Here is a 15,516-nt window from a genome sequence, read left to right on the forward strand (position 1 = left end):
CGGCTAGTGGAGTGTAACATCTGCTCCACAGATCACTAGTTGGCCTGCTCTAATCTGAAGAGCTAAGGGGATTAGTAGTTCAGGTAGAATTTCCTCTAATGCCAAGTACGAGTACTTCAACCAGAAGAGGAGTCTGAATCTGCCCTGGTAAAAAGAAGCATTTCTCACACAAGATTTTTTTTAAATCCGACCTCAAAATTCAGCACGGAATCCAGGCATTTTTGGAGTTTTTTTTCCCCCAATTTATTTTTTTGAACCAATGGGTGGTTACTTTAATACATTTTTAGCTTGTAGGATTTGCCACAGGGGGCACTGGTGGAGCTTCAGGTGCCCATACAGCTCCAACAGCCGTCTGCTGAACACTTGTTTGTCTGGCAGGTATCTCTCCTGACTTCCCCATGTACATAAAGGCTCGGTTTGGCAAAAGCTTGTATGTGTTTTTTTCAAGGAGAGAGGAGAAAAGCCTCTGCTAGACACCTCCTATGGTGGCTTCATTCCTGGGAGAACAAAAGGATCAGGCAAAAAAAAAATATAAAAATTTTTATTTGCCTGATCCTTCTCTCTAGAATTGTGTATGTGTATGGGGTCCTTTAGACTTCAGAGACTTTATGGCACTTAGTCAATTTCATGAAAACCCTTTAAGTCTCCCAAAACAGGGCGGAACTTGGCAGCGCGACTACATGGCCGTTTGAACCACTGGCTCTGCGGCTAGCGTGACAGAAACAGCACCAATTGACAAAAAAAATACCTCTTAAACCAACAGGGATCATACTTATCGACACCCCGGTTCCCGTGATTATTGAATCACGATTGGGGGTGATAGCCACTGGCTAGCATAAGATCAATGATCTAATATCACCTTGTATATGGCTGGCTTTACTACAAAGGATATTTACCAGTAATGACGGCCCTTTAGTGGTGTAGCATCTAAAGTGCCCTATAAGGCTAGAAAATTTTTGGGCCAATTATTAGGAACAAGCGTTCATAGGAAAGCTCATTCCTGATGCTTGGCACGAATGTTCAAGCAGCCAATCAGCTGATGAATCAGCAAACTCTGATGAAAGATCCCCGATTACACAGAAAGATGTTCTGACGGTAATCATGAAGTGAATGAGAGAGAAACGACTGCGGCAGTGTTCATTCCTCCCACATTCAGCTTGCATCAGACTGTGTAATCCCACTGTTATCGGCGCTCGCACTCCCCGAACATCAGTGTAATATGGCCCTAGCAAAGTGACTTACGTGCCACTTGTGCAATAGAATTTTCATCCAATGTCATCTCGGCGATGCCCTCCTGGTCCACATCGATCTCATCCACATAAACCATCTCGGTCTGGGCTCGGGTCTTCAGGCTCCATGCTGCCTGCAGGGATACAAGAAAGCAGCATTCAACTGAAATGACAAGCACTGAGGGGAGTCCAGAGAGAAGCTGCCCAGCTCTTCTAGCCTGGATGAAAGACCCACCCAGGTCAGGAGAAGCTAGAATGCAAAATCCTCCTGTTTTTTTTTGTTTTTGTTTTTTTTTTAAACGGTAACTTTTTATATTTTTAAATTAAAAGGAGCTGTCCCATGAAAAATATTCTACAGTTTTCAAACCAGCACCTTGATCTGAATACTTTAGTAATTGCATGTAATTAAAACATTTGAGATCAAATAGGTAGTGGCTCCACCAACTGGCCAGATAAAGAATTGGTGTTCACGCCGCAACACTACCCTACGTTGCTAAAAAAAAAAATTGAATAAAAATGATGTAGTAAATGGAGGGCACACAAATATCCGGTATCACATGGATAGATAGAATAAAATTTGCCATAAAATTTATTAACAGATAAAAACAAATAAAAGTACTTAGGCAGTAGTATCCCCCTAATAAAGCCACAACATATGTATCCAAATATCACAATAACTATCAAGACATAGTCCACTTAGGGATTCTGTCACCTGGATTTTGCCTATAGAGCTGCGGACATGCGCTGCTAGATCACCGCTAGCATATCCGCAATATACATTCCCCATAGCTGTGAGTGCTTTTATTTAGGAAAAATAAACGATTTTATAAATATGTAAATGAGGCAAGGAAGGAGACCAGCACCGCCCACTGTAAAAGGAGACCAGCACCGCCCACTGTAAAAGGAGACCAGCACCGCCCACTGTAAAAGGAGACCAGCACCGCCCACAGCATCCTCCGAATCTCCTCCTTGCTCTCCGACATCACAAAGTTAGAGCGCCGTAATCTCGCAGCTAGCGCATGCGCAGTTCGTTCCCTGAGGCTGATGCCAGCAGACGGAAGGAACACAGCCTGGCACTGACATGCCGCGTACTCCCCTTAGAATTCTTACATAACATAAATTGTATATTCTTGTACAATGGAGCACATTCTGTGGTGATAATTATTAGTTTAAAGTATGTATTGATTAACATTTTTCACCTTATAAGAGGCACTCCCCCCAAAGTGTGTGGGGGGGGGGGGGGAATATCAGTGCATCTTATGAGACTAAAACTAATGAGCGATTCCATTATGGAAGCTCTCATTAGTACAGGAGAACTGGGAATGCAGCGCTCCCCGGGCTCTGTACTCGCTCGCTGTGCTGTTACTGTGCACAACGTGAGGACGTCTGCGTGCGGTGCCCTCACTCTGTGTGGCGTTGGGTCACAGCACAGCAGGAAGAGTCGGATCTGGATCCCCGGAGTGGCAGCGGCGTCCAGAGCAGGAGAGGCAAGCTGATTTATTGTTTTTGACTGATCTGAGGTCTGAATGGTGGTCTTAACATTGGGGGTCTGAAAAGGGGTCTTATTAACATGCGGGTCTGATCTGAGGTGCGATGCTTGGGATGCTCATCCCCGTCACAGCCTGCTATTGGCTGCCAAATCTGCCCACCCCCCTGTCATGCGGATCAAATCATCGGGGGGGGACATACAGGTGCCGCAGCGGTGTGGGCATTAGAAGTGACGCAGGTGCCGGGGAGTGAGGCAAGTATGACCAGCATAAGGGGCACGGGCATTTTAGGGACCTGATCTGAGAGTCTTAATGAGAGTCTTATTAACATGGGGGGTCTGATAGGAGGTCTGATTAACATTGGGGCTCCTCCTCTAAAACCTAGGTGCGCCTTATGGGCGAAAAATATGGTAAATGGTTTCAAATTTGGATTTATAGTTTGTTGTTCATTTTAATTTATGTGGCTAATGTGTAGTGAATAAGTAATAGAGTTATATATTTTTTTAGATAGACATATTTTATAAAGAAATCAAGATTTTTACACGTGCTAAATAACGGTGTCTGACGTCTGCAATCCACCCCACCAAATTATTGTGAACTTTTTCCTGGCTGTGGAGATCCTGCGCAGAATCACCTCCAGCAATTTCCATACAGGTCGCTGTTTTTAGGCGTCATCAATGAAAAAACACAAAGTGGTGCAAATAGCAGCAAGCGCACATAACAGAGGAAATACAACCAATTTACACCGCTGTCAGTAGGTTCTCATCCAGCCTGCAGTGAAATTGTAATGTCAGCAATGCCCAGAGGGTGCCGGGGCTGCAGCCTGGTAACGATGCAGGACGCTAATTAAAATATGCTATGAAAATAATGAACATCCTGAGGAATACGTCTCCCGGACTTCTGCTCCGTCTCCAGCCTGGAAATCAATTCTTCTTTAATAAACTTGCATCAAGCGGATCGCTGGGATAGAAGCTTTATATGGGTATTCAGATAAGGGTATCTTAATAATAGATTCCAAGTAACCTACCGCCACACCAGTTTATGTAGTGTGCGCCACAGACCGTCCAAGAAATTAGATGGGGGCGAAGAAGATGCGAGAGAATCCAACTGCCATACAACTCCAACCGTGCCAGGCTATTCCCTACCACCCACTGTAAAGGGATGGCTACTTACCTGTACAAGGAGCATGCAGACAGAACGAGGAGAAACATGAGCGGCTACAGCATAACCACTTATAGGCTCCAAGACAGCCACAGCCCATGTCTTGTGTATGACTGTAGTCTACTGAGGTTTCCTTCAAGGTGTATGAACCTAAGCAACTACCACAGGTGGAAAAACCATGTCCACATCACAGTGACTGCACCAGCAGAATAGTGAGTGCAGCTCTGGAGTATAATACAGGATGTAACTCAGGATTAGTACAGGATAAGTAATGTATGTACACAGTGACTGCACCAGCAGAATAGTGAGTGCAGCTCTGGAGTATAATACAGGATGTAACTGAGGATCAGTAATGTATGTACACAGTGACTGCACCAGCAGAATAGTGAGTGCAGCTCTGGAGTATAATACAGGATGTAACTCAGGATCAGTACAAGATAAGTAATGTATGTACACAGTGACTCCACCAGCAGAATAGCGAGTGCAGCTCTGGAGTATAATACAGGATGTAACTCAGGATCAGTACAGGATAAGTAATGTATGTACACAGTGACTCCACCAGCAGAATAGTGAGTGCAGCTCTGGAGTATAATACAGGATGTAACTCAGGATCAGTACAAGATAAGTAATGTATGTACACAGTGACTCCACCAGCAGAATAGTGAGTGCAGCTCTGGAGTATAATACAGGATGTAACTCAGGATCAGTACAGGATCAGTAATGTATGTACACAGTGACTGCACCAGCAGAATAGAGAGTGCAGCTCTGGCATATAATCCAGGATGTAACCCAGGATCAGTACAGAACACTTCACCAACTGCAATTCATTTTCTGCTAAATAAATAAATCAGATGAGATTACTAAAACTACTACAGACTAAACTACAGCAACAACGGCTGTGTAGATATCTACTGTACATCCACAATATGACACCGTACGATCATTACCTGTATTAAATCCTCAGAACTCTTTTCCTTAGGATGGAAGTAAAGAAAAAAAAACAATTGTATTAAAACATAAGTACAGAAACTGCAAATGGCAGCAACAACCAACTAACTAGGACCCCACACATTGCTCTTCATAGTATTCACTTCACATGAGAATAAAGCACAGCCGGCCCCAGCACTGAAGCTGGAGGTAATACTCTTACCGGGGCCCCTCCACTGCAGGTGCTGTGTGTGGCAGCCTGTACTCTGCCAATACACTGCACACAGAGGCCTGAATGGAGTCATGTCTGCTGACGGCTCCCGTGGGACAGAAGTTGGGAACAGTAATTTCCTGCGGTCCATCAGGGCTATTCATGGATGCCTCCTACTCTGAGTCACAACATTAACAGAGATAACCACGGGTACATCTGTCGCGCAACTGGCGCCATGGATTTGCATGCGGAAAATCCGCAGCATTTTACAGGACCAGAAAAGTGGGTAAGATTTCAGAAACCTCATTCACACACAGTGAAAAACTATCATGACCGAAGAGGACGTACCCCTAGGGAATGTTCAGACGGAGAAATCAGATGAGAATTTGCCGTGGACTATGCAACTGAAATCTGAGGCTGAACTTTGGGTATTCTGGTTACTTTAAGTTATACCCAATCCACAGGACAGGGGATCACTATTAGATCGGTGGGGGTCCTACCGCTAGGACCCCCACTGGTCGTGATAACAGGTGCCTCGTACACCCTGCAGCCCCCCTGAAATAAACACAGAGCGGCTGTTCGGGCATGCACGTGGCCGCTTTATTCATTTCTATGGGAGTACAGTGGTCAACTATCTCCGGAACTCCCATAGAAATGAGAGGAGCGACCGCATGCATGTCCGTCCGGCCGCTCCATTGATTACACGGGGGTACAGGGCCCCCGTTCTCGTTATTGGTGAGGGTCCCAGTGGTAGAACCCCCAGCCATCTAATAGTTACACCCTATCCTGTGGTAACTGGAATACCCCCCTTTAAGGTCCTCATACATATTAGTCTATCGTCAACTAAACCCGCCGAGAACCGCAGGTTCGGCCATCAGTCTAACGTGTGTTAGTGAGGATCTGAAACCCAGATGTATTGTACCCTCTTATATAGCGCTGGCATTAGCATCATTTGCTGTCCCCAATAGAGCTCACAATCTAAGGCCTCCCGTGTGCTTCCCTTTGCCGCATTTGCGGATCCGCAATACACTGGCACCGTTCCGTGTGCATTCCGCATCATGGATGCAGAGCCATTCACTTCAACGGGTTCGCAAATCTGGAGATGCGGAACGGAAGCACTACGAGTGCTTCCGTGGGGTTTCGTTCCGTCCAAGGGGCGCACGCCTAAGGCTTCATTCACATTTCCTTTTTTTTTTTACTGACATGTATTGTCCGCATTTTCCACGGACAGAATGTACCCACTGATTTCACGTGTCTGTTCACACTTCAGTATTTTTTTTACTGACCGTGTGAGACACGCACTGCTACTTTGGTTTGTGATGCGGCCCAAACACGCCCATTGAAGTTTATGGGTCAGTGAAAATCACAGACACAACAAGGATGGCATCCATGTTGCGTCCGTTTTTTTCACTGACCACTGATAGAAGATGCTTTTGAAATAAAATTTCCAGCTGAGCAGCGTCCGTGGAGAGCGGATGACGCACGGGGGCAAAAAACAGACACACGGACCCTTTACAGATGAAACACGGAAATGCGAACACGAGGTTCCCTATCAGTATGCCTTTGGAGTGTGGGAGGAAACCCACGCCAACACGGGGAGAACATACAAACTCCGTGCAGATGTTGTCCTTGGTTGGATTTGTTTTCCATCTTTCCAATGAATGGGGGGTGAGCGGCAGCACCCCGGCACATGGACGGAGTCTTCTGCTTCCAGTTCCATCCATGGAGCAGGCAGCTGCCTGAAACACCTGTTCAGCGGGGGTGTTGGGCATCGGACCCCCACCAATCTGCTATTGATGACCTATCCTGAGCAAATACATGACGATGCTTCTTACTGATAACCTATCCTCTAGACCAGTGTTTCCCAACCAGTGGGCCTCCAGCTGTTGCAAAACTACAACTCCCAGCATGCCAGGACAGTCTTTGGTTGTGAGGGCATGCTGGGAGTTGTAGTTTTGCAACAGCTGGAGGCACACTGGTTGGGAAACACTACTCTAGACAGGCCATCAGTATGCCATTAGTGGGGGTCCGACTCCCGGGACCCCTGCTGATCAGTTGTTTGAGAAGGCATCTGCACTCTTGTGAGCGCCGCAACCTTCTCCAGCTTTTCCTAGGCAATGTGATGTCACATTCAACGGTCACATGGCGTAAACGCAGCTCGGACCCATACAATGTACGGCGCTGTGCTTGGTGAGCAGAGAGAAGGACGTAGCGTTGCCGCCTTCTCATATAGCTGATCGGCGGGGGTTCCGGGTGTCGGACCCCCACCGGTCAGATACTGACGACCTATCCGTAGGATAGTGGTAACAATGAAGGGCCGGCACTCATTTCCAGATATTCTCAATGATCGGATTTATTGTCACATATGTTGATGTCACAATATCTGGAAGCGAGTGCCGGCCCTTCATTGTCACCACTATCTGGGATGCCGATCCTAGGACGCAAGCGCCACGATACTTACCTGCAGTGCCGACCTATTGGATAAAACTATCCTGAAGATAGGTCATCAGTTAAAAAAAAAACCTCTAGGAAGAATCCTGTGAACATACCCTTAGAACAGGGGTGCACAACCTGTAATGCTATAATGCAGCCCCCAACCATCTGTTCTGCGTGGCCGTCTCTGGGACCCACATATTTCGGCAGAATAGGGGGTTTTCTGATCCCTGTGTTGCACTCCAATCGTTTATAGCCTACTATCTTACGGGATGTCATGGCCGCCTGGAAAATCGCTATCTTCTATAACACAATAAGGGTTCATTCACACGACCGTGGTTTTGGACCGCATCCGAGCGGCTTTTTTGCGGCTCGGGTGTGGACCCATTCACTTCAATCGGACCGCAAAAGATGCTGTCCCCATCCGTTGCTCTGTTCCATGGCCCCGCGGACAAGAATAGGCGTTTCTATAATGGGCCTCCTGTTCCGTTCCACAAATTGCAGAAGGCACACGGGCGGCATCCGTGTTTTGAAGATCCGCAATTTGCGGACCGCAAAAAAAAAAAAATGTTGGTCGAGTGAATGAGCCCTAAATGGGAGCGTGGGCTTCTGGCTGCACCATCTCCTGCGTAGGTAACGGCCTATAGATCCGACGTAGGCAACAATGGAGGCACAGCACAACGCTTTTCCTTCACAACTGTATGTCTACATATATGAGCGCATGTGGAGCAGACTCGGGGTCACTCCATCCTGCGCATCACGTATCACACCGTGACGCGTAGTAACATTCCTCCAATGTCACTGCTCAAGGTCACCCACGAATATTAACAAATACTCCCATAGTGGGAGACAGACAGACAGCTCAGGCTCCGACACCGGTTAGTGCTGCAGCAGCACAATGGTAGAAATATACGGTATATATAATACACACATACATGCACTCTCCTGGAGGACATACACCGCTTCCTCAAGATCATCTCATTAGTACATAATCTGATTACAGATCCCTTCCTGCCCCCACGTGCAAGTACCGCACTACAAAAACCATGGGAACACCAGGTGCAAAATACACCATATGACGGCACAATCCCAATGCATGTCTGATGGCGATCCGCTGCTTCGGTATACTACGTGTCAGCTGTACAAATACAATACGTGGCCGGGGGAAAACAAGGTGGCGCCATGTCCTCCAAATGTGCTCCTGTCATCGAGCCAATCATCAGAAGGACGTAGCGGTTGTAGAAATGCTCGTTCCTGATAATTGGCCCAAGTGACGGCGTCAAAAATCATCGTTTTGGGGCAGAAGATTGTCCTGCATCAACAGGGATCCGCTGCCCAGAAATAATGAGTCTCTATGGGAACAACTGATCGCAGTAGTATCACTATATATCTTTTGGCCCCGCAAAAGATATATATATATAACATGTCCTATTCTTGTCCGTTTTGCGGACACAGAACACAGAACGGTCGTGTGCATGAGGCCTTAGATACAGTGACTTAGCAAACCGTATCACACTTACAGTGGCAGCAAAGGTGTAGTGGAAAGTATCAAGCATGATTGGCTTAGATACAGTAGATCAACAGACCGTACCACACAACTGGCTTACATACAGTGGCTCAGCAGACAGCATCACATATAACTTGCTTAGATACAGCAGCTCAGGAGATCGTATCACGCATGACAGAATGAGATACATGGTTCAGCAGATAGTACCACACACAACAGACTTGGAAAACAGTATCAAACATAATCGGCTTAGAAAAAGTGGCAATGGCTCATCAGACAGCACCGCACATGACGGGCTTAGATACAGAGGCTCAGCAAACAGCACCGCACACGACAGGCTTAGATACAGAGGCTCAGCAAACAGCACCACACACGACAGGCTTAGATACAGAGGCTCAGCAAACAGCACCGCACACGACAGGCTTAGATACAGAGGCTCAGCAAACAGCACCGCACACGACAGGCTTAGATACAGCAGCTCAGCAGACAGTACCAAACACGACAGGCTTAGATACAGAGGCTCAGCAAACAGCACCGCACACGACAGGCTTAGATACAGCAGCTCAGCAGACAGTACCAAACGACCGGCTTAGATACAGCAGCTCAGCAGACAGTACCAAACAACAGGCTTAGATACAGCAGCTCAGCAGACAGTACCAAACAACAGGCTTAGATACAGCAGCTCAGCAGACAGTACCAAACAACAGGCTTAGATACAGCAGCTCAGCAGACAGTACCAAACAACAGGCTTAGATACAGCAGCTCAGCAGACAGTACCAAACAACAGGCTTAGATACAGCAGCTCAGCAGACAGTACCAAACAACAGGCTTAGATACAGCGGCTCAGCAGACAGTACCAAATAGGCTTAGATACAGCGGCTCAGCAGACAGTACCAAATAGGCTTAGATACAGCAGCTCAGCAGACAGTACCAAACAACAGGCTTAGATACAGCAGCTCAGCAGACAGTACCAAACAACAGGCTTAGATACAGCAGCTCAGCAGACAGTACCAAATAGGCTTAGATACAGCAGCTCAGCAGACAGTACCAAACAACAGGCTTAGATACAGCAGCTCAGCAGACAGTACCAAACACGACAGGCTTAGATACAGCGGCTCAGCTGACAGTACTGCACAGGATAGGCTTAGATACAGCAGTATAGCAGACAGTACCACAATGACGGGCTTAGATACAGCACCTCAGCAGACAGTACCAAACTCAACAGGCTTAGATACAGCAGCTCAGCTGATAGTTCCACAGCACAGGGTTAGATACAGCGGCTCAGCACAGTACCGAACACAACAGGCTTAGATACAGCAGTATAGCAGACAGTACCACAATGACGGGCTTAGATACAACAGTTCAGCTGACAGTACCACAGCACAGGCTGCGGCTCATCACGTCCCTCCTCAGCTCCACCTGTCACCCGCTCTCAGGTAAATAACCCCCTCCCCCATCCATCATCCTCACCTGGTCATACGGCTCCTTGTCCAGGATACGGCCGCACAGCACAGAGCACTGCTCGAACTTCCTGCGGCGAAAATAGCTCCAAGCCTGGAGCAGGGGATCTATTTCTAACCCCATCCTCCCACATGAAGATTTCCCCCGGCCAGAAACACTAAGAGAGGCCGAGGATAGAGCGGAGGACCAGGCCCCGTCACCTTGACAACGGCTCAAGCTCGGAGTCCTCAGCTTAGCAACCGCTAGGTCCTTAGACTGTGAGAGCTGTCCGCCGCGCTGCCTGATCACAGAGCTGAAATCCCGCCCTGCTTGAGGGTCCTTGCAGGAGCTGTTCTGAGTGTGCCTGAAGTCACTCAGAGACACCTTTTTGTTCCACACTGGATATTATTGATATTTAATACTTCTATTTCGTTACTGCTGCAATTTGTTGCATGTACAATCATGACCATGAGTGCAACAAGACCATCAGAGGCCCATAAACAGCTGGGAACCAATCAGATGATGGCTTTCATATTCTAGCCTTCACAGAAAAAAATGAGCTAAAATCTGATTGGTTGTCATGGGTGATGCCGCCATTTTGTCTGCCCTTGTCCATGCCATGACTTTTGGCCTTTTCAGTAATTTCCACATAATGTAACAAATGCACAAAGTTACTTATAGGAATCAATAAATAAAAAAAAATCCATTCTGCCACCCTGTAATCGTTCTGCTGCAGATTTTTTTCCTCATATTCTCGCCGTTGCGCTTGCACATAGCGAATTTTCCATATCTCAGACCCTCCCTCAATAATCTGACCACACCCATTACTGCAACTGAGACGAGACCCGCTAATCTACTCATGCCCTTTCGTTGGGGCAATACAGACAGCATGTTGCCATCACAGTAGGACCCCATACTCTCATACTGGGGTGGCACTTATATAAGAGCATGGATTATTGCAAGCTATATTAAAGGGTTTCTACCACTTAGGCGTCACATATTTAGCTGTCAGACACTAGCGATCCGCTAGTGTCTGCTCTGGCCAACCATCCTAATATAATTGCTTTTGGGACGGTGGTTTGGCTAAAAAAAACTACTTTTATTAATATGCTAATGAGCCTCTAGGTGCTATGGGGGCGTCATTAGCACCTAGAGGCTCCGTCTACCTTCAGAAACTGCCGCCCCCAGCGCGTCCCTCCAGCCCGCCCATCTCCTCCTGAATGCGATCCTCGTATGTATTCTGCGCATGCGCAGTAAATGTCTGACAGCTTCCCTGCTCAGACATCTCCACTGCGCCTGTTCCTCGGAGCACTATGGCGTCATCGCGCAGGCGCAGTGGAGATGTCTGAGCAAGGAAGCGGTCAGACATTTACTGCGCATGCGCAGAATACATACGAGGATCGCATTCAGGAGGAGATGGGCGGGCTGGAGGGACGCGCTGGGGGCGGCAGTTTCTGAAGGTAGACGGAGCCTCTAGGTGCTAATGACGCCCCCCATAGCACCTAGAGGCTCATTAGCATATTAATAAAAGTAGTTTTTTTAGCCAAACCACCGTCCCAAAAGCAATTATATTAGGATGGTTGGCCAGAGCAGACACTAGCGGATCGCTAGTGTCTGACAGCCAAATATGTGACGCCTAAGTGGTAGAAACCCTTTAAAATCTGACGATACCGCCAGCCAGGGCCTGGAGCAGATTTCTGGTGTAAAGCGCATCAGTTTTCTGGCGCAGTGTGGTTTAATTAGTCAGGCCGTGGAGCTGCCTCCCTCATGGCCTGTCTCTGCCTGTCTCGTCCTGTCCACTTTTTGGAAAAGTGTTGAGCATGTTGGAAGAAACTAAAACATCAAAAAAAATTATCTCCAAATTACTAAGAGTTCATAAACACTTATTTAAGCCACATTCTTATCAGTAACATAAGGACTGAGCTATAATGGGTGTTTATAAGGTCAGAGAGCAGAGGTAAGGAGTCTGTCAGCTCCTCGTCTGACGGAAAAGACAGAAAATCCAAAGGGTGCTTCTAGAGCATCTCAGCTCTGTACAGAAAAAAGGACGCCATATTTAGCTCAAAATTTAGCTAAAAATGAGTACAATGCAATAATTTAAAAAAATGCTTCCAATGGTGCACATAACCTTGAAAGGAAACCTGACACCTAGAAAATGCATATTAAACCGCCAGCAGTACCTTATTGCAGCCTGTAGCATGACTATAAAGGTGTCTGTGTCTTTTCTGTACATTGCAGCAAAGGTCTTAAAAAAATACTTTTATTCAACAGGCCACGGTATGTAAACGATAGTCTTGAAGTCAAGGGGCAGCGGCTTTCTCGCCTGAAGTCAAGCGTGCCCTGCCCCCTTTCCCTCCCCTTAGCGTTTGATTGATAGGATTTCCTTGACTACTGGATGCTTGAATCTAGTCTTGCGCGTGCGCTTTGTCCCTGCAATGCCGGCGCCTGCACACTGTTCTACTCCGCTGTGAGGTAGTTTTCAAAAGCTCATTGGTCAGGTACTCGCACACGAGAGCCTGTGCATGCGCGAGACTACATTCAAGCAATCAACAGTGAAGGAATTGGACATACTATCAATCAAACGCTAAGGGGAGGGAAAGGGGGCGGGGCGCGCTTGCAGTCAGGTGAGAAAGCCGCTGCCCCCTTGACTTCAAGACTATCGTTTACAAGCCGTGGCCTGTTGAATAAAAGTTTTTTTTCAGACTTTTGGCGCATTGTACAGAAAAGACACAGACACCTTTATAGTCATGCTACAGGCTGCAATAAGGTACTGCTGGCAGTCTAATATGCATTGTCTAGGTGACAGGTTCCCTTTAAGCACAGCTCATTTCAATTCAAGTGAATAGGCCTGGGCTGCAATACCAAGCACAGCCACTACACAGTGTAGGGTGCTGGGCTTGATAAGCTGTGAAGGGGCTGCAGCACTCACCGAACAGCTGGTAATCTAATCAGTCCCCAACAATCTCATATTGATGACCAATGCTGAAGATAGGTAGTCAATATCCAACTCCCAGAAAACATCATTCAATTTTCCTTTCCTTACCTTTAAGGGCTCATGAACATGACCATATGTAATTTTGTGGTCTGCAAAACACGGATCCACAAAAAAAATATTAAAAAAAATGATGACATCCATATGACGTCCGTGTTGCATCCGTTTTTTTTGGGGGGGGGATCAAATGTTACAATGCCTGTCCTTGTCCGCAAACGGAAAATACGTTTGTGTGCATGAGCCCCTAAAGAGCACCCCAGTTAAATAAGAACGTAGAAGCAGCCAGAAATCTCAGCCCCTGAGTTGTCCTTTTATGTGGAGTCGGGGGCGCACCACCAATGAGGCGATCGCCCCAGGTGGGGGCAGCAGAAGGACCATGGGCAATGAGCGCGTTCATTATGTCAAAGGGGTTAGGTTAAGAAATTGGCATGGGGGGGGAATGAACCTTCCTCTACTCCGTCTTCTACTCATTTGTGTGGCAGTATTTACTGTAATTCTGGTATTGTATTCATGAACCAGTGGACTCAGGAGTGACAATGTGGCAAGTCCAGTCCATAAAGGACTTAGAAATGACCTAAAATAAATGGAAGCGTGCATATAGCCTGTTATAACCCTCTGCAGGGGCCCACTGATCTGTTATCCTTTCACCTATGGGTTTGTATAAGGACGGAGCAGAATGTGACGATGCCAAATGTTCTGTCACTTCTGCAGATCTCCCCGCTGCCATTCACTGTCATCGCGGCGCAGGGCCTGGGACGTCTCTCCCTTCCCGGCTCTTAATGGGATGTGATGGGTCCTGTCAACTGCAGATATTACAATCTCCCAGATGACATCCTTAACGCTGTCACTCTGAATCCCAGGGCGCGCCGCGTCTCCCGTCAGTCCTACTGGCTTTAAAGTGGTACTCCACAGAAAATGAATTACTCCTGCATTATGTGCAGAGGTGGACACTGACGGCAGAGGGCCCCTGTAATAGAAGTGAATGTGAGGACCCCCCCATCAGATAGGGCAAGTCCTATCCTTTGCGGTATCTTGCGTATCGTGGATCCATTCAAGTCAATGGGTCCGCACCACGATGGACGGTGCCCGTGTCCTGTGGATCCAGGGTCCGCAACGCGGACGGATCTGCATACAGCATGAATTAATTTTTGAATGAATCGACTTCAGATCTAGGATCCGAAGCTCGATTCGCTCAACATTACTTACAGCGGTCATACATCAGAGGGATAAGGCCTCGTTCACCTCTGCATTAGGGCTCATCCACACGGCCGTATGTATTTTGCGGTCTGTGTGGAGCGGAACAGCTGGCCCCTAATAGAACAGTCCTATCCTTGTCTGTAATGCGGACGATAATAGGACATGGTCTATTTTTTTGGACATACGGAAACGGAATGCACACGGAGTGACTCACGTTTTTTTTTGCGGACCCATTGAAATGAATGGTTCCGCATACAGTCCACAAAAAAAACGGAACGGACACGGAAAGAAAATACGTTCGTGTGCATGAGCCCTTAGAGCTCTCCTACAGGCTGATCTGGCATAGCCGGATGTTACCGCATGCCTGTTGGCCCCATTGACTTAAATGGGATCCGGTTGAGATACGGTGACTACACCTGCAAATATGCTGGGATCCGGCCAAAGAAAAAAAATGGTGTGCATGTTTGCCAGATCTCCGTTGGATCCGGTTATAGTCAATCGGGGCGGTAACATCCGGCTATGCCGGATTCAGACAAGCTGTTCTGTGCTGGAACCACGCAGATGTGAAAGAGGCCTAAGCCCCTATTGAGTGAAGGGCGTGATACGTATTTTCTCTGTGTCTTCATCGGCAGCCAGTTCTTGAGTATTCCATTTGTTCTCCTGCCTGTGGTCCCTGGTGCGTTCAGTGTTATCATTCCTGCCTCGTACCTGCGCGTCCGACTCATCAGAGGACTGGTGCAGAAGGAGGGCTGGAAACACTTTCTTCTCCCTCCATCCATCACACATGAAACCACGAACCGTACAGAAGACGTAAGGGTAACCTGTCTACACAAAGCACATAAGGCTACTTTCACATTTGCGTTTTTTTGCGGATCCGTCATGGATCTGCAAAAACGCTTCCGCTACAATAATACAACCGCATGCATCCGTCA

General features: G+C 47.4%; 1 protein-coding gene across 1 annotated transcript in view; it reads right to left on the reverse strand.

Annotated features, from left to right (window-relative positions):
• The window catches only part of TTC8 (tetratricopeptide repeat domain 8), a 30,862-nt gene extending 20,208 nt beyond the window's left edge, over positions 1 to 10,654 (reverse strand). Inside the window, exons 1-2 of the mRNA XM_044272113.1 lie at positions 10,426 to 10,654; positions 1,243 to 1,363 (exon numbers count right to left, since the gene is read on the reverse strand). Of these exons, the coding sequence (XP_044128048.1) occupies positions 1,243 to 1,363; positions 10,426 to 10,539 (235 nt within the window). The 5' untranslated portion in view covers positions 10,540 to 10,654. The remainder of the gene's footprint in view (positions 1 to 1,242; positions 1,364 to 10,425) is intronic.
• Between the last annotated feature and the right edge of the window lie 4,862 nt (positions 10,655 to 15,516).

Source organism: Bufo gargarizans, chromosome 11 (genome assembly GCF_014858855.1).
Source record: "Bufo gargarizans isolate SCDJY-AF-19 chromosome 11, ASM1485885v1, whole genome shotgun sequence".
NCBI classification, from domain to species: Eukaryota; Metazoa; Chordata; class Amphibia; order Anura; family Bufonidae; genus Bufo; species Bufo gargarizans.